This window comes from Nyctibius grandis, chromosome 5 (assembly GCF_013368605.1).
Source record: "Nyctibius grandis isolate bNycGra1 chromosome 5, bNycGra1.pri, whole genome shotgun sequence".
NCBI classification, from domain to species: Eukaryota; Metazoa; Chordata; class Aves; order Nyctibiiformes; family Nyctibiidae; genus Nyctibius; species Nyctibius grandis.
This window is the reverse complement of record NC_090662.1, coordinates 23,741,604-23,761,988: the sequence shown is the minus strand read 5'-3', so window position 1 is coordinate 23,761,988 and position 20,385 is coordinate 23,741,604. Positions and strand designations below refer to the sequence as shown.

General features: G+C 38.8%; 1 protein-coding gene across 1 annotated transcript in view; it reads left to right on the top strand.

Annotated features, from left to right (window-relative positions):
* IL17REL (interleukin 17 receptor E like) overlaps nt 1-20,385 on the top strand; it is a 54,601-nt gene that overhangs the window by 27,975 nt on the left and 6,241 nt on the right. Inside the window, exons 3-13 of the mRNA XM_068402219.1 lie at nt 1,358-1,507; nt 2,270-2,379; nt 3,878-3,992; nt 5,058-5,102; nt 5,921-6,060; nt 6,224-6,295; nt 10,997-11,051; nt 15,441-15,604; nt 17,953-18,000; nt 18,659-18,716; nt 19,060-19,205. Of these exons, the coding sequence (XP_068258320.1) occupies nt 1,358-1,507; nt 2,270-2,379; nt 3,878-3,992; nt 5,058-5,102; nt 5,921-6,060; nt 6,224-6,295; nt 10,997-11,051; nt 15,441-15,604; nt 17,953-18,000; nt 18,659-18,716; nt 19,060-19,205 (1,103 nt within the window). The remainder of the gene's footprint in view (nt 1-1,357; nt 1,508-2,269; nt 2,380-3,877; nt 3,993-5,057; nt 5,103-5,920; nt 6,061-6,223; nt 6,296-10,996; nt 11,052-15,440; nt 15,605-17,952; nt 18,001-18,658; nt 18,717-19,059; nt 19,206-20,385) is intronic.

Below are 20,385 nucleotides of genomic sequence, written 5' to 3'. Positions count from 1 at the left end.
TCCATGTGAGTCAATGGGCATCCATGCTTGACAACAATTCTTGGCTAGACATTGAGGGATGCACCTTTCCCTGATGATTTAAGAGTGTTATCATGTATTTTATGGCAAGCACTGTATTGTGGCACTGCTGTTTCGTACTATGCTCTTTGCCATACTAGTTAAACTCCTCCTAGGAGTATGTTCAGCAGTATGACTAAGAGTCAAATTTTTTTTTGTTCTTCCAGCCTCTCCCCAGGGGGAGGAGAATGTGCAATGAGATACTCTATTTTACTTGAGTGTCTTAAATTTCACACAATGTACTGAAGTGAGAAGGGTAAGAAATATTTCAAAGAAATTGTTATGCTGTAGTTACAGCTAAAAACGAGGTGTGCTTCATTGTACACCACAAAGCCAAGGGACAAAACCCAATTCCCTGGCTATTTGTTCGGATAGTTTCTTGAACTCTTAGTTTTTGGAACTGCAAACAATGTATGTGAGGTAGAGAAGCCCAAGGAATTCATTGGCGATTAAATCTACCCTACCAAAATAAATTCATAAATAAATAACCAATTTCTGTGCAGGGCAGTCTGAGAAGTAGAAAGAGATGAAATATGGCTAACTGATGAGATTTAGGGCCTTAAGACTGTTTTTTTCTTTTACATTAGCCTACAGAAAGTATCTGTGCAAACCTAAGGCTTTGGGATGACTAAATTTGCATAGGAAAATAAGATGAGACATAGTAGCTGTGTTCTATGCCTACTGGCCTACTGTTTACACATGTAAGAAGGCCTGGATAATATTTTTATGTTCTTGCTGTTCTGGTCTAAAGGAGAAGGCAATCCTGTAGGTGTGAGGGATTTTTCCATGACTGAGAATGCAATGGTGCCCTCTTGTGTGAAAATGATATTTTAACAGCAATTGAGGCCATCAGCCAATCATAAAATTAAAATACTACCTATGAGAGTGCTTGCAATATACAGGTAATGGTTTTGAAGAAAAGTTTAAATAAACTATTAGTCTAGCCACGATCTAGCAGATCTGATTATTTAAAAACATTATTAGTCTAGGTGTGCTCTGCTAGCCTTAACTGTTAGAAGTGTGATTCCTTCCTCTCGTGGGTTAACACTTCCCTAAGCCAGGAAATTTATTATCAAACCCCATCTGTAATGTAGTTCTTTACAACCCCTCTGCGTTGCTTGTGAAGCCAACTAACTCTCTTGGCCATGTGAAAGTCTTAGGTAAAGTACTGGCTTTGCTGAAGTCAGTGGTGACTTTCCTACTGATTTCAGTAGAACTGGAGCTTCACCTTTGGTGCTTTCTCTCCCCCAGATATCCTGTGCACAATGAGATTTCTCTGTCTTTGTATTTGCGTTTGCAGGTGGCATTTTTAACAGCTTCTGCTATGATCCTCCTGCATCTTTATCTTCTATGGTACTGAAAAGCATGAAGATCTCAACAGTGATGAAATGTGTCCAAGGAAGCCCATGCTCTCTTCATTTAAACGTTAAAGCAACTCTGAGTTTGGATGGTAGGAAGCAGATTTGCTACTGAATTATTTCTGCTTGCTTTTTGTTTATAACTGTTCAGCCCAATTTTGTTCCATATTGCAGTATTTGTGTCCAAGCTGTTTTCATGTAATCATATCAGAAAGATATTTTTTGTGAAACCGTTTTACTACAAACCAGGATAAAGCCCTGGCCCTTCTCAAGGAAATGAGAACTAAGATAATTAACTCAAGACAACTAAATTTTTATTTCCAACATAATACACTTAACTTGTCCTCTACCAGTGCCCCAAGCATCCTGCCGCCCTTTTCTTTCTTGCTCTGACACATGTGCATGCACACACACGCTAATTCTGTCTGCCCTGGTAACTCAGACATGAGCAACTGCCCCAACAGAAGGAAAAACAGTTTATGTGTCTGAAGTTACAATTCTGCACTAAAATAAAGTGAAAGCACTCAAACTTTTTGGGCATCGATTATTTTTACTAACACCCTGCCATTCATGTGCTTAGTGTGTTACCATTTAGGTATTTCCTGGTGTGCTATTTAAAAATTTACATAAAAATTTGCATAATTAAATCTTTAATTTATAGCAATCTGTATTAAATCCTTGCTCCTACCCCCATGTGTGTGTTATATATAATGCCCCCTTTTTTAACAGAGACAAAATACATGTGCCTTTCACTTAGAAGGAAAGCTTACGATATGGTATATTTTAATTTATTTTTTGTTTTTCTTAAAGATGCTCAAATGATATTTTTGAAATCTATTCCTAACTAATTTCAGAAAATATCCGTGGGCTGGAAATATGTTCTCTTTCGCTGGACACACAGCAATCACAGTGCACAAATGTGAGATTTGCTAGGAAAAAAAGCAAGATGCTTAATGGAAAGAAGGTAGACTCCTTTTTTTGTGTTTTTTCTTTCTATTTAAATGTTTATGAGCCTTTGGAAAAAATATTTTTTGTATCTCTCTCATTTTCTTCTCTCTCTGACTTTGTGGAAAACTGCAATGAAATGTATGCTTCAACATTGTTGAATGAAACTCCATAACAAAATGTCTTTTTATAATGTATAAATTCAAATCTCCACCATTTTTGTACTTCTTCCACTTACCTTTTTGCAAGAGAAGCTGCACTAGAAAGCCTAATTTTCATATCAATCTTGCTAGCTTTCTTTTTGTGCCCACCAAATTGTGGGGAAACTTTTGTAACTCTAATTATTAGGAAGCAGATTGCCACAGGGATTTTAAGTGCATACGTATGATTTATTTAAGTCCAGCCATGTCAATGGAATTTACACATCTAGAAGACAGCCAAGCGCCTAAGCACTTGTGCACATCTATCCTAAACTCATGGTAATAATTGCAACAGCAGAGTACAATTTTTTACTAAACTAAACCCAGAAGTATTTGTTATTAAAATTTGCAGCTGGGAAAAAGAAGAAAAAGAACCATCCTTGACCAACTGTTTGAAAGAGATGAATTTTTGCTTTCAGTTACTGGTGGATAACTGTTATTAATCCCATACAAAATGTGTTACTTCATGTGCTTTGTAAATGTTATATTGATTGCACATATGAAACAAAGTTCTCCCAAACTGCTATTGCAATTTGTGCTCTGTATCACTTGATGATCAAATGTCCCTATAGGCAATGCAAGGCCAGCAAAGAACAATTGGTAGCTTTTAGAGTAAGGTAAGTTTATAGGCAAGACTCAACAAACATATTTAATGAAATTTTCTTAGTTTCAGTTCAGTGACTAGAATGGTGGCGTAAGATGACCTTTATCCTCCAAATGCCTTGTACCAAATAGGAGTATATCCAACAAGAAAACCTGTATGGAATTTAATAATTACTGCTATCAGCGAGGGAATGACCTGGTATAACTGGACCTCAACTTTGTCTCCTAAATTACTTTCTCTCTCACAGACTGTCACTGAAATGAATAAATTTGCTGAAGTTGCCATTAAATGTTTAAAGAGACCTTTTTTTTTCCTATTCTGCAAGTGTTTGTGGTTTTAAAATGTCTACAAACTGGGACTTTTGGTGGTATGAAAGCAAAAACCTTTTTGCTTTTGAAATTCAATGAGCATTGGGTACTTGTATTTCTGTACTTTTAGGATTATTTGATAGCTTGTAGATATTTGGATTTCTAGAAGTGAAGAAGATAGCAACATCCTGGATTAGAAGTAATGATACTCTTTGAAATCCTTTCATTAAGTGGTATCTGCTTCTTTTACATTCTTAATGCTACAATATCTGAGACTGCTTAATGCTCCTTGTAAATATAAATAAATCTGAACAAAGAATATTGCTTGCTTAACTCTGATAACCAGTGGTTTTCATGTATTCTGGAAGTCATGCACAAACTTGATTTTATAAATGTTTTGAACAGGTACAGGTACAATTCAATTGCATTGAAGTCAATGTAGCACAACTCATCTATGTGACCATGAAAACAGTTCCAAATTACTGTGAAGTCAAGCTGAGTCAGGAATACTATGTTGAAGGTAGGAAAACATCTTAAACCAGATGTTTTTCAAGAAACATCTTTTCAAAGAAAAAAAACCAAACCAAACAAGCCCAAATGCAAAACCAAATCACGTTCTGGGATACACTGATGGTAGATCATGTATGCCAGCACCAGTCTTACTCTACATTTCGATGATTTATTTTGTGCATATAAATGTATGACTTGCTATAAAAAACAGAGACTAGAGTTTACATCTAAAAGTAGATGGAAAACTGAACTACACTATGCATTTGTCCTAATTGGCCTTCTTGTGATTGGCTTGTGCTCGTTCTCTGCCTGCAGGTTCAGTCCTGGGTGCTCTCTGTGCATAGATGGGGCCTCTGCTTCTCTACATAGTTAGGCCACAGGTTGTTTCAGAGACTGAGGAAAGCTGAGTAAGAAAGTGTAAAGAATTTTCTTTTTGCTTTCATTAGCTAGCTGTTCTGTTGGCTGTTTTCATGTAACTGGATAAGATTGCATTTTTTCATGGTTTTGGGGTAAAGCGCCTACCACATCCATATAAAAATAGATTCAGCACTGTGGTCCAGCCAAGATACAGTGTGGCTAGTGGAGACAAGTGCACCAAATGGTGGTGCAAAAAATGAAATGTTTCTTTGTAAGCCCAGAGTAGAGTTAGAATAGCAAAAATATACAGTTGTTTATAACAGAGGGATACGCCTGGTAGACAACAGGAGTAGTTTTCAAAGAAAGAATAATGTAAATTATTAGTATTTTTATTTATTATTACTTAAATTATTGTTAGGTACTAGGTAAAGAAGTGCAGTGTCATGTCCTATATTGCCACCTTAAACTGCTGATGAGGTTTTCCAGTAGAAACCCCACACTGATGAGAGAGCTCCTTAAGGCAAATTGTGATATAAACTCTGTGGTAAAGATACTTTTATTTTTTGCTGATTATGTAGAAGTGAATGTAAATCTGCCTTTAAAAAGGGATATAAGATATAGGTTTCCTGTTGGGAAGCCATTGGATAATTTGACAGTTTATTTACACAGTTGTATAAATAAAGCAGCCCTGAAGAAAGCTCTGGCTTCTATCTTGCAGATTGCAGAAACAGTGATGTGGGAAAATATATTCCAGCTTGTTTGGGTGAGCTGATCTTCTATATAACTTAAAGCTGTGAGATGTTTCTGGTGACCTGTACAATTATATGCTTCCATAGCTGAATAAGCAGGGAAAAAAATGATAATTCACAGTTACCACTACTTGTAATTACCATGTAATTGATAGGTAATGCCCTGGAAAATGTGTTCCTCTGTATTGACTTGGAAATGCTAGATAGCAGATAAAGATATTGACAACTTATTTAATATTAAAACTTTTGGAAATAGATTTGTGTCCTTTTTGTGCACTTCAGATTGCTGGTTTTATGTTTTTTTCTATAGGCAGACCTCATAAATAGATTGAAATTAATTTGCCAAACTGCTATCCTGATTTTGGCATACCCATGATTATAAAAAAATCCCCCCACATGTTGTATGGCTAACATAGTTGCACGTATTCTCTGTGTAATGAAATTGCAACCTTGGGATAATCAGCTTTCACAATAGTATTAGTGTGTATATTTCAAGTATTTGTACATGAACTACATCAGATTTCAAGTACTAAGGTTGAGGTACAATCGGTAGGTGTCCTGGCCTCTCAGTATTGCCAGTGCTAATTTAAAACTGAATAATATTGAAATTTATTCTCACAAATTATTATATCTCATAAAATAAGCATACCTTTAGGAATATTAGGATATGAAAATAATTAATTCAAATATCCTAGGTAAGAATCTATAGATGTTGAATTTCATCTCCAGCAAGTTATGAAATACATTCTGTACTTTTATAAAGAAGTAACAAAATCAGAAATAATAAAGTAATAAAGAAACAGATGAGATGTTTTCATGCTTTCTTTTTCAGCTGGGAAGTTTGATTATAATGTAGACAGGGCAAGGAAAATTATATCAGTGAATGTATCCAACTTTCTTCGAGATCAAGATTATTATGTTCGCCTGTGCCACAAATGGTTTACCTGTGAAGATGTAGGGGCATTTGCTATGGTGAGTTAAAGCTCAAAGCAGTTTGTGGAACTGGTGGAGGGTGACTCATAGGTGGAAATGCTCATTGAGGTCATAGTTATAGGAAATGCACTTCTGTATCTTTATTTAGCTTTATTAAAAGTCATTTGCTGTCCTGGATTCATGACCCTCTTTTTCATTTCAGATAAAAGGGAAGGAATCTTTAAAATCAGTTTCTCTGAAATATTCTCAGCTACTCCCTTGTCTTTGCATTGAGGTAATACAGTCTGGAATTTTGTATATACTTGTGTTTCTGATTAAAGAAATTTTATCTGGGCTTTGTGCTAAGAAAGGAGGAAAAATCTCTAGACCTAAGTTTTTTACTAAGGCTTGTCTGACCTTATGATTATGTAAATGTAGAAGAGATTTTTTAGGAAACACTAATTAAAAAATAGAGCTAAGAAAATGGGATACAATTTACATTAATTTATGGAAAGTATTGTGTAAGATTAATTTGACTGATTTTTTTATAAGCAATGAAAAGACAGAAAATTTAATTGGACTGAATTTCAGCATAGCATATGATATAGTATTGCATGAGAAACTAAAAGAGGAATTGAGGAAGTTGGGGGTGAAAGCAAGATTTCTATGGTAGATAATACCTAGCTGGAGGGCTAACTCGACTACTCCTGTTGAATGGGGCTGTGCTAGTAGGAAAGTTATTTAAGGACCGCGCTTAGAATATTTCTTATATAAATGTTTTCATGACATGGGCACAAAAGGTGGGAACATGTTAATGAGGTTTGCTGATAATACAGTTCAGAAGTGTAATCAAAATGGAAGAGGGTCAGGATAATTGGAAGAGAGTAGAGATCTTCACATGTGAAATAACTAAAGGAGGATGAAGTGTAATGTATGAAGTGCAAGTTCACACGCTTGCTCTAAGAAAAAGAATTCTTGCTGTAAGATGCGAGTCCTCATTTAGAAATAACAGTGGAGGAAAAAAGATCTGAGTGTAATAGTTCATTGCAGGATGATTAAGCTAACATGCTTATATGATGTAAATGTAAACAAAGGTCTAGTGGGTAAGATTATTGCAAGTTAACAGGAAAGTATGGGCAAGGCCTTCTTTGAAATATTGTGGGCAATTCTTGTATCCATATTCAAGAAAGATTACACAGAATCACAGAATCACAGAATCACAGAATGTTAGGGGTTGGAAGGGACCTCGAAAGATCATCTAGTCCAATCCCCCTGCCGGGGCAGGATTGCCTAGACCATATCACACAGGAACGCGTCCAGGCGGGTTTTGAATGTCTCCAGAGAAGGAGACTCCACAACCTCTCTGGGCAGCCTGTTCCAGTGTTCAGTCACCCTTACCGTAAAGAAGTTTTTCCTCATATTTAAGTGGAACCTCCTGTGTTCCAGCTTGCACTTGTTGCCCCTTGTCCTGTCAAGGGATGTCACTGAGAAGAGCCTGGCTCCATCCTCTTGACACTTGCCCTTTCCATATTTATAAACATTAATGAGGTCACCCCTCAGTCTCCTCTTCTCCAAGCTAAAGAGACCCAGCTCCCTCAGCCTCTCCTCATAAGGGAGATGTTCCACTCCCTTAATCATCTTCGTGGCTCTGCGCTGGACTCTCTCTAGCAGTTCCCTGTCCTTCTTGAACTGAGGGGCCCCGAACTGGACACAATACTCCAGATGCGGCCTCACCAGGGCAGAGTAGAGGGGGAGGAGAACCTCTCTCGACCTGCTGACCACACCCCTTCTAATACAGCCCAGGATGCCATTGGCCTTCTTGGCCACAAGGGCACACTGCTGGCTCATGGTCATCCTATTGTCCACTAGGACCCCCAGGTCCCTTTCCCCTACGCTGCTCTCCAACAGCTCTGTCCCCAACTTGTACTGGTACATGGGGTTGTTCTTGCCCAGATGCAGGACTCTACACTTGCCCTTGTAATATTTCATTAAATTTCTCCCCGCCCAACTCTCCAGCCTGTCCAGGTCCCTCTGAATGGCTGCGCAGCCTTCCGGCATCTCAGCCACTCCTCCCAGTTTTGTGTCATCAGCGAACTTGCTGACAGTGCACTCTAATTCCTCATCCAAGTCATTAATGAATATATTGAATAGAACTGGTCCCAGAACCGACCCTTGCGGGACTCCGCTAGACACAGGCCTCCAACTGGACTCAGTCCCATTGACCACCACTCTCTGGCTTCTTTCCTTCAGCCAGTTCACAATCCACCTCACTACCCGATCATCCAGACCACGCTTCCCCAGTTTAGCTGCGAGGATGCTGTGGGAGACCGTGTCAAACGCTTTACTGAAATCGAGATAGACCACATCCACAGCTTTACCATCATCTATCCACCGGGTAACATCCTCATAAAAGGCTATCAAGTTGGTTGAGCATGACTTCCCCTTGGTGAAGCCATGCTGAGTGCCCCTAATGATCCCCCTATCCTTGATGTGCCTAGAGACAGCACCAAGAACAAGTTGTTCCATCACCTTTCCGGGGATGGAGGTGAGGCTGACCGGTCTATAGTTACCCGGGTCCTCCTTCTTGCCCTTTTTGAAGACTGGAGTGACATTCGCTTCCCTCCAGTCCTCAGGCACCTCTCCTGTTGCCCACGACTTAGCAAAGATGATGGAGGGTGGTCTAGCAATGACTTCCGCCAGCTCCCTCAGCACCCGCGGGTGCATCCCATCAGGGCCCATGGATTTATGGATGTCCAGGTTGCTTAATTGGTCCCTGACCCAGCCCTCATCAACCAAGACAGATTCCTCCTCTATCCTGACTTCTTCTGGGGCCTCAGGGGTCCGGGGCTCCTCAGGACAGCCTCCAGCAGTATAGACAGAGGCAAAGAAGGCATTCAGTAACTCCGCCTTCTTTTTATCCTCTGTCTCTAGGGCCCCCACCTCATTCATCAGTGGGCCTACATTGCCTCTAGTGTTGGCTTTACCTGCAATGTATTTGAAGAAGCCCTTTCTGTTGTCCTTGACCTCTCTTGCAAGGTTTAATTCCAAGGAGGCCTTAGCTTTCCTAGTTGCCTCCCTACATCCTCTGACAACAGACTTATATTCCTCCCAAGTGGCCAGCCCCTCCTTCCATGATCTGTACACCCTCTTCTTCCACTTGAGTTTGCCCAGCAGTTCCCTGTTTAACCATGCAGGTCTCCTGGTACCCTTCCTTGACTTCCTACCTGTTGGGATGCTCTGATCTTGAGCTCGGAAGAAGCAGTCCTTGAATGCTAACCAACTATCTTGAGCCCCCTTACCTTCTAGTACCCTGTCCCATGGGATTTCCCCTAGCAATTGCTTGAAAAGGCCAAAGTTGGCCCTCCTGAAGTTCAGGGTTGCGATTCTGCTAGCTATTCTGGTCCTGCCACATGAGATCCTGAACTCTACCATCTCATGGTCACTACAACCAAGGCTGCCCTCAACCTTCACCTCTTCAACCAGACCCTCCTTGTTAGTGAGGATAAGATCCAGTTAGTGAGGATTAATTCAAATGGAAGATGTACGTAAAACATCTAGAATGGTTGGGGAATGGAGAGACCATCTTATACAGGAGATTCGAAGAATATGTTTTCATTAGCCTGGTAAAACACATGCAAAGAGAAAATACATTTGTTGTCTAAATACACATCAGAAGAGTCACTTATAAGGAAAAATAACACATTTTTTAAGCTAAAGGCATTCTTTCCACAAGAATGAAGGGGGATAAACTTCATTGCATGAATATATTCAGGATAGCTACAGATTTTTTTCTGATACTCTGAGAAGTGAGATTTTCGAATATCTTTCATAAAAAGGAATAAAAAGTCACCAAACCAATTTAAAATGATCCTGCTAGGATATAAAGATACTATGTGACCTAGTTTCTCAGTGAATTTTGGGGTATGATTTACCTTGTGGATTAAGATACCTAAATGCAGATGTCCAGATGTAGATCACAGAATCACAGAATCACAGAATCACAGAATGTTAGGGATTGGAAGGGACCTCGAAAGATCATCTAGTCCAATCCCCCTGCCGGGGCAGGATTGCCTAGACCATATCACACAGGAACGCGTCCAGGCGGATAACTACATTTGAATTAGATGTCCAAACTCTTATAGTCAATGGAGATCTAGTTAATGCAGTCACTCAGCTGACCAAATGGAGATGGCTATTTTGGGATGAGCTGGATAGCACTGTAGACTCCATTGACTGCATTGGCTAGATCTTCATATGGCTACTGTAGAAGTAATTTGGGCACTTTAGTCACACTCAGATGTGTATGTTGTAGGCACTTAAAATCATAGCTTAATATGCGAGTTGAACCACAATGTCTCTTCCAAGCCAAGGGATTTTTTTTTATTCCACTCTCAAAGGTATGAGGTCACTGGCAAGATATTATTCCTCTCAGCATATGCACAGAGAATTCCACAATATGATTGCTGAGCAAACAGGCGGGAACTGTGGGTAACAGAAACAACTGGACATGAATCTAAATAATTAGGGTATACTAACAGCCATGCACATATACTTAACCCAGTGCAAGATTGGGTTAAGTGTTAGTTCTCAGATTTTAAGGCTACATCTTTTACCATAAGAAAGGCCAGGAGATCTGATGTTATGATTCTTGAATGTCTTTTGATACCCCTAGAAAGTAATGACACTGTAAAAAAGTTAATGAAAATCAAACTGGAAGACTTTCTAAATGAAATTGGGCTAAATATATGACTCAGAAATAGTAGGAATATAGTGCTAAAAGGGATCACCTTAGTTCATCAGCTCGAATTTCCCTAATGATGAACAATAAAATAGATATCCAGTGCAAAACATCCCTTTTGAATACTCATTCCAAAGCTTTGTAATAAACACAGCATCTTTATCTTCGGTGGAAAGGTTTTTTGTCATGTTCTGTCTGAAATGGTAAAAACTGGTGTATCTGAGAATCTATAGCTAATGGCTACTTTTTGGGTTGTAGGGTTGGCTGGCAATTCCAGATGCAAGGAGGATACAACTTTGCCCCTTTGAAAATGGCAAGTATTATGCGATTACTCTTTGTATGAGTGATTTTTCAGCAGCTCCAGTAGTACGTCACAATTTGAAATTCATCTAAGGTGAAAACCATACATTGCAAAACTTCAAGGAAATTGTCATGTTAGTTTGTTATGCTGTGGGTAGATGAAATAACTTACTTTCAGACCAAATTGTTCACAAAGTTTATGCCAACAAACACTAACTTTCTAGTCCTTTCCCATATTTTCTTAAGTCACACGCAAAGTGGCCAGAAAGAAGAAAATCCAGAGGTCAGCTTTGAAATACTGATGTGAGAAGAGGGCTTCAAGGAGAGATTTGAAGAAGGTGTCCGACACCCAATTCAAAGGAGGGAACAGGGAGTTGAAAAAGACGACCGTTAACTGCATATGGGAGTTCCCATACTTAACGGGAAATTATTCACACAAAGTGTTCCAGCAAAGTCAGTTTGGTCTGAGATAACAGCTGAAAAAGAAATTGTCATACTATATAGGTCTTTAGTGAAAGTTTTAGCAGGCAGATAGAAAAAAGCGTAGCCTGAAAAGTGCTTTATTGTGTTGAGTCCAACATAAGTTCAACAATATTTTTCCACAGACTACACTAAGAAGGGATTTTAGTATTTGATTTAAAAAAAAAAACCATGAGAGAGAATAAAAACACCAACACATAACAGCACATCCGAACTCCATTAAACTGCATAGACATTCACTTCAATTCTTTTACATTCTTGCAGGGCTGATACATTTGCGTTAAAACAGAAGAAATTTCCTCTTTAGTTATCCCAGCCTTCATTTCTGATTTGTTTTATTGTGGTTGAATATAGTGTTTGTGACATTACAATTCCTTTGTAGCAATGGAGTGCAGTTTGACTAAATAAAGAGATTTTTTTTTCCTCTATTTGTGCAATAATCACTTATAGGAGTGCTCAAGCTCTGTCTGTAGCTGTCATTATGACATATAGTCAGATCTGGCTTCAAGGCCATCGAAGCAAAGCCTATTGGCCATCTGCAGTATGTAAGTCCTAACCTCTGTTATTAGTAGCTGTTCAGCCTGAGGCTGGATCTCATGGGGCACAGGTTTTCTTCCAAATTTTCTCCTATCTCTACCTGTTTCCTGTGCATGGAATGATTATGCTTTGCAAGTGCAGGAAATTGGGCTCATGAATCCCATGATTACTTCCTTCCTTTCTATTCTGCTTCTTTTCCTTCCCCTCCTACTGCAGTTATTCTTGTTTCTGATGCCATTGAATCAGGACTACCGGGATAGCTGAAGCATAGGTTACAAAGCTTTATGTAGTCAGAGGAAGGGCAGTATGTGCGTTGGAATGCTGAAGCTCTTGAAGCTTATTTCTGTCCATTTAGGAAGTTCTAATGGACAATTACGATTGAAAATGTAACTTATAGCTTTGATAAGGAAGCGAATATGGGAAATACTGTTTTACACCTATACTTTTCATTTACTCAACTATCCTCCTTGCAGGAATCTCAAGCAATTTTTCAGGCTCTAGCACCCAGCTATTTAAGTATATAAGGAGTTCCAGCTTTTGAGCCAAATTGTTTTCTTTTGAAATCTTACTTTTTCCTAACTGACAGATCTGTTTGCTGGAATATCCAAAGTAGATTGGTTCTTTTTTTTGGTTCATTTATCATTGATGTAATAGAGTTGAGATTATAGAGTTAGCTCTGTGGCAGGAGTTAACTAACAGTTGTGTATCAGAAAGAAGTTATTCTATGTAATAACTCTTTTGGGTTAATGTAGCTAACAGAAGAAAAAAAGGAAAAAATGTCTATTGGTTACTAAACAATGTAATTATATAAGATTGAAGACGAATGCACATCTTTATTATGATGTAAATAAGTAGATACCACAAAGGAGTAAAACAGAAGGAAACTCAAGCGATAAGTTAATGAGGAGGCCTGGAAACAAACCTGAGAAGACTTATCATAGATTCATAGAATCATAGAATGGCTTGGGTTGGAAGGGACCTTAAAGATTATCTAGTTCCAACCCCCCTGCCATGGCCAAGGGCACCTTCCACTAGACTAGGCTGCTCAAAGCCCCATCCAACCTGGCCTTGAACACTGCCAGGGAGGGGGCATCCACAACTTCTCTGGGCAACCTGTTCCAGTGTCTCACCATCCTCACAGTAAATAATTTCTTCCTCATATCTAATCTAAATCTACCCTCTTTCAGTTTCGAACCGTTACCCCTTGTCCTGTCACTACATGCCCTTGTAAAAAGCCCCTCTCCTGCTTTCCTGTAGGCCCCCTTCAGGTATTGGAAGGCTGCTATAAGGTCTCACCGGAGCCTTCTCTTCTCCAAGCTGAACAACCCCAACTCTCTCAGCCTGTCTTCATAGGAGAGGTGCTCCAGCCCTCTGATCATCTTCATGGCCCTTCTCTGGACTCGCTTCAACAGCTCCATGTTTTTCTTATGTTGGGGGCCCCAGAGCTGAACGCAGTACTCCAGGTGGGATCTCACGAGAGCAGAGTAGAGGGGAAGAATCACCTCCCTCGACCTGCTGGCCACGCTTTTTTTGATGCAGCACAGGATATGGTTGGCTTTCTGGGCTGCAAGCGCACGCTGCCAGCTCCTGTTGAGCTTCTCATCAACCATCACCCCCAAGTCCTTCTCCTCAGGGCTGCTCTCAATCCATTATCTGCCCAGCCTGTATTTGTGCTAGGGATTGCCCCAACCCATGTGCAGGACCTTGTACTTGGCCTTGTTGAACTTCATGTGGTTTGCATGGGCCCACCTCTCAAGCCTGTCAAGGTCCCTCTGGATGGCAGCCCTTCCCTCCAGCGTGTCAACCGCACCACACAGCTTGGTGTCGCCGGCAGACTTGCTGAGGGTGCACTCAATCCCACTCTCCTTGTTGCCAACAAAGAAGTTAAACAGCGCTGGTCCCAATACCGACCCCTGAGGAACACCCCTCATCTTAATTGTGGTGCTATTCTCTTAACTATTAGGATTACACTTACATTATATCTACATTATTACCGACTCCTAGAGCATTCAAAACATAGCTGTGAAAACTGTCAGAACTGTTGGGACCCAGGACTTTGCAGTCAGGTTAAATATTCTCTAAACATTGGCCTTATAGTACATGTCCATTTATTACAAACAGCGTTTTTTTAAAATGAATCAAAATTTCCAGCAGTTTTTTTAAAACTGAATAAAAATGTCTGCTTCATAGAAACTTTCAGTATTTTGATGTCTACGCATTGGGACACAAAGTTAAGACAGCAAGAGGCTTGGCAGAATTAAAGGGTCTGGAAGATTCCTATTACAAAATATCAAAAGGTTTTCTTTCAGGACATTTCTGAGAGTAGTAATCCCAACAGAAATTGTTGTTATACTTGATGGGAGTTGAATTTGGACACCTGGTGTTTCCACTCTTTGATGTAGACTGTGCAGCTTCACTTTGCTACATTTTCTAGTCATGGGTGTTGTTTGTTCACTCCTCTTGAACATCCAAATGGCCAGGTTTTCAAGTTTTTGCTTCACAAATAGTTGCAAAAATATATTTTTCTCCTACTTCTGACTATTAGACAAATGTAAAACTTTCCAAATTACTTCTTGAAGTATGAACTGAAATATCAGTTTGAATTTCATGCTGGAAATTCTCTCATCCATGTGCAGCTAAATGGAAAAGAAAGTCAGTACAAAGTGAGTAATTTGACCAATCAAATAAAGAGACAGCTTTCATTTTATAATAGTGCCTATTTAAGATATCCCCAAATACATGTTGACTAGGTCTGAAATTACAGTGTGCCCAGTGTACACAGAAAAGATTTATATAAATGCTGTAGAAAAATTATTTATTGTGAATTATTTGCACAGCTTTGTTTACTATTGGAGTTTTTGATATTCAGCTAAAGGCTTGAATTTATCCTCTTCCATACACGTTGTATGCATATAAGTCCTACACGCAGAATCTGAGTAATAAAATACCGTGACCTCAAGTTGCTAATGTATGGATTAATTCCAATTTACCACACACAGTTAACTGAAGGTTCTTGGTTAGGAATTTACTTGCATTACACTCTCCCTGTGATTGATGGTCACAGAATGCTCTTCCAGGAGCCTGTGCAACCTGCTTAACAGCAGAGGCATCATTCCCTGATGATGCCTACTTATCACCATAGTGAGAGACTGGTAAGACTAAGCTCTCAGGTTGAATACCTCTCGTAAATGCCAACACTTTGGTGGGATGAATTAAAGTTTTACACTGTTAGAGTGTGAAACACTGCAGTTCTGATTGGTGAAAAAGACAAGGAAATGGAAAAGTAATGTTTTTGGTTTTAAGCACATGTATCGGTAACAGATGTATGAACAATTTTGATTCATTTTTAGACATCTTGAATAATGTTTCCACTCTTTGTGCACAGATACGAAGGCGCTATGGGATAATATTGTTTATAACCCAGCGACACAGACCCTAGCTTGGGAGCCAGCCTGTCCTGTGCTTGTCATGGTTAACCTATGCAGGTTAACGAAGCCTAACAACCACTGTGAAGATATACAAAACTCTTCCAAAAATTCTCCTGAGAAAGTAAGAGCTATGCAGATCTATTCAAACTGTGAGACTGAAAGCCGTGACCAAAGGCATAATGTGAAGAACTAGACTTTGGAATAAGAGCAGTTGCAAATTCCTCTTTTCTCCTCTGATGCTTAAAACTATTCATAATCACAGTCTGTTCTTGTACACTAACCACATGATTTATTCAAAGAGCTCACTGACTCAGTATTAAGAAACAAAAAATGGAGATGATTGTGAAGCTAGTAATGTTTGCTAAATTCTTTGGGGTGAGTAGGGTCTGCTTTCATTTACAGTAAAGGCATGATTCATCTGCCCCGACTTTGCTGTCTATAAGATAGGTGTTCAAGTCTACACTATTCTTGTCAGATTCCATTTAAAGTAAATAAGTGAAACAGACATATTGAGAGGACAACTGTTGTCATCTGAAGACAGGCATATAAGAAAGGTGGGAGGGTTTTGTCTCTGAAGGTATCTCTTTCTTTCACTGACTATCACAATAGTCTATTGTGATTAGATCAGATTTGGATATTTAACATTTAGACACCTAAAATGTAAGTGAGATGAAGCTAAATCTCTTTAAAACTTAGTGGAGACATAATACTTTGGTAGCGCACAATTTTTTTGTACTCTATTAAGGTCTCTTTGAAGTGCCTTCCTCAACCTGGTCCCATGTCTTGAAATTGTTGAAATATTGGGTTCCTCAGTTCTTCCAGCACTTATAATATAAAGTTGAAAAGGGTTTTCATTGCATGTATCTTGAACTGCTTAATACTTCAATCTGAAGTCTCATGATGCTGAATGCACTGGTTTTATGAGGTTGGTTAGAATTCTGGCTTTCATCTTGAAAAGCAGGTTCCAGGCTTTCCTGATTATGGAGATAAGCCAGTAAACTCGAGGTAACAACTGAAAAGGCAAATAAAATCAAATACAAATTCTTATTTTTTAAAACTTTATGAGTATTATTCTGATGACATGATTTGGGGGGTGGGCTGACTCAAGACTCTTGAATGCTTTTTTGATTAGGAACTCCTGTCCAAGTGTTTAGTATTTGTTCAGATTCACCACTTTATGGGTTTCAACAAAGCTTTGATCTTGCAAAACCAAATATATTTAATTTCATACATGTGAGTGATCCCGGTGGGATTCATCATCTGTTGACAACAAGCACAACTCATTATTTGCAGGAAAGAAAAAGAAAAGAAAAAATAAAAAAAAAAAAAAAAAAGAAAGAAGCCTAAAATGAGGTTTGGCTGGTAACGGTCGTATCTATTACCTAGAACAAAATCCAAGATTAGTTTATTACAGATGACGAATGTTTTCCTGTATTTATTAATATTCATGGATACGATGAATTTTTCCTTTTTTTTTTAAATCTTCTTAAAAGATTTGATATTCAATTTGGTCCATTTCTTGTACTGTAACCCTGAAGAACATCTCTATATTGTGCTGGAGACTACTGCAGAGATTACTCACCTAGTGCCAACTCCCCCAGTAAATCCACACAATGCCTCGCACTCTAATGTCATGCACACGGACTGACTTAGGCTCAAGCACTACATAACTCTTCTCTCTAATTAGGGTGGGGCTTTCTCTGTCGATGGCAATGCTGTCTCCGTATCTGAGTGGACTTTGACAGAGTTATCTTCTGTAACCCTATTGTAGACATGCCCAAGGACATCCATTATGTTCTTCTCAAAAGAGCTACAGGAAAGAGGTGTTACTTTCGTCATGATGCCGTGTGTTGTGTGTAGGGTCCATTATGCTCAGTCACTTGAGCGATGGTGTTTATTTAAGTAAGATCACTTACATAGGTAGTAATTGTTTATGTGAGACAAGGCTTTTTATGGTGAAGCCTTTGGTGGGTAAACAGCTGTTAAGAAAGCAACATTTTGTAGGTCACTTAAATGGATGTCTAAAATTCAGTCTACATTTAAGTCTTTTCTGGAATACGGATAGAGAAAATTGAAAATTTTCTGAACTGAAGGTGGAAAAACAACTTTTGGTGTATGTGTAAATGTTCTGCTGAGTTGTTGGTGAATGGTAAATAAGGGACTGAAACAAGATGACTGTGTAATCGGAATTTTGCACACGAGCCACCATAGAATCAATTAATTTAGCTCTAATGAGTCAGACTGACTATAAAAAATGCTACATGTTACTGAGAAAAAGAGGAAATTATTCAGTAATCCAAAGAAGCGGTTGTTTCTATCCTTCCTATTTTATGTGATTAACTTCCTGGGATGTTTATAAAGTAAACAAACCAGTTCCTTTCTCAGTAATCAAGCCATGAAAATTTTGGGTAATTGACTTTGTGAAACTCGTTAATGGAACTAGCTAATGCTGAGTGCTCTCTTTTCAAGCAGGTTAAATATTCTCGTGTGGACACTCACCCAAGACTTTGCATGAAGGTAAAGGGATTTCTTTGTAAAACACCTATTAACACTCTGTCAGCTCTGAAAAAACGAGTTACTAGTGTTCTTTAGGATCAATATTTTGTTTCATAGCGCTGATGAATGGGAAGTAAGAATGAAGGAAATGTGAAAGGCTAGATTAAAAGGAATTTTTTGGGAAGTGCAGCAGGAATGATAGATAGGACACAGGTCAGATTGTGCCCTTTGTTTTCTCTGCTTAAGAATACCGGGGAAAAAATGTTTTAGGTCAATGCAAACTCTGAAGCATGCACTAAATTTAACGTATAAAGTTTTCCATATTAAATATTTGGTAAGAAAAATGTTTGATACACTACATTTATTGGACTACCTTTTATTATTCTAGTTGAGAAAAGAATGCCACATAAGGTTAATATAGGCATATTATTGTTTTCTTTTAGATTACTTTTGAGTCAGTGGAACTACATGTTTCTGTAAAATAAGTATGTGCATAAATATCTGAAAAATTCGGGGACCTAATTTAAATCAAAGGTTGGAAGATACCATACCATTCACAGGAAAGCCATGAATTCACCTTCTACAACTTTCTGGAATGCACTGATCATCTCTAGTTGGATCTGTAGCCACAGATTGAACCTGAAAAATCAGTTTTCCTAACAGATTTCTCTGCTTTCAGTTTACAACCAAGCAAGGCTCTTGGGTTAAATGTCCATTTGCTCATGGAGAATTTCCAGGTAAATATATTTTTTTAATTACATAATATTAAATTGTGAAAAATATTTAAATCATTCAGTAGATATGCGCCTTCTTCAGTAAGCACGTGAGGTGTATTCACATCACTGTAGCTTGTAAATTATGGCAAAGAGATTTGTCAGCTTGCTGCTTTTAGGTATCCTCAGTAGATCAAATGTATATCAGTATAAAAAGTAACTTGTGGGAATCAAAATAATTACTTGCATATCATTTGATGGTACTTAACTAATTAAAAGGAATTTATTTTAAATATAAGAATTTAGAATATAATACATTTAGAATATATATATACATCTAAAAGTAAGTCTTTTCCCCTAATATCAGCTTGGAAAATGAGAACTGCTGCAGCTGCAGAACAAATACAAGTTTTCTTCACATCCCAAACCAAGGCACGGTTCTCAGTGCTTGTGTGTAACAGGACACAGCTGGCCTCGTGTGAATCTGTTGGGGTGCACCATTCAGTCTCCGTGGTTTGTATATATTGTTTCTTAAACATTGTAAGACTTTTAAACATATCTAACTGCATTCATTTATTATTCCATTTATCGCTCTGCAGCTTGAAAACATTAATAAACCCATGCATGCACATATTGGAACAATTACTGGAACGTTTTTAAAGCATGTAGTTCTAATTCTGATCTCACACCGAAGCAAGAAATAAATAAGTATTCTGAAGTCAAATGAGTCACATCAAAGGAAGTGACTGTAGAGTGGAATCTTAATATTCTTTTAACATGATTTTTGTGGTGTAGAGTTTCTATTATGTATATAGCAAATGTTAGTGTTAGTATTTCGTATATGGGTCACTGATACAGCTGACCTGGCAAATCTCACATCATGAAATGTAAGACTTGAGGCATAAATCCACAATGATCTTGAGCCACTCTAAATCTCACATCTGCCAAAACAAACTCAACACACAAAAAAAGGTAAGTTTTCAGCCAAATTAGATTTTTGAGCTGGCTGACTGTGTGACTACACAACTGCTTCTTCCAGCAAAGCAGGGGAGAGAGGGAAAAGATTATGGGAGGGTGAGATTTCTGTTTCAGGCAGCAGCCATTCAGGAAATGGGAGCCTCATTCCTCTCTTGCAACTAAGCCTGTATCTCATACATTTTCAGTGCAGCACTGTGGCTTACCCTTGCCCTTCAACCCTGCCTACCAGAGTTACCTTGTTGGCCTGACCTGTGATCTACTGAGAGGTACATCTGGAAAGCGGGGTCAAAGAGCAGAAGAGTGGCCATAGCATTATTTTTCAAATAGAATATTAGCAGGATAGGTCCTAGGAGCTACTAGGACCACCATGCTGAAAAGCATCCTACTGGCTCAGCAGCCAGCTCCTCGGTAGTCTTATGTCCACCCCTAAATGTGTGCTCCTGCTTTCTGCTCCACTGACCAGGTATATGAGATGTCATATGATGGATTTTGAGAAAGTTGAGAGATCCAGATGTTGTGATTTCTACTGTTATTCCTGACTGTGCTGATTGACGTCGCTCCGCTGTAGGGGGATGTGCTTTAGAAGACACAAGCATGCTGTAGCTCCTGCACCTGCACTCTTTTTAGCTTATATTCCAGCTGTACTTCTTTCTTTGCCACTGTATGCAGGTACATGTTGCAACTGTGACTTTTACAAGTACCTCTGATGCTTTCA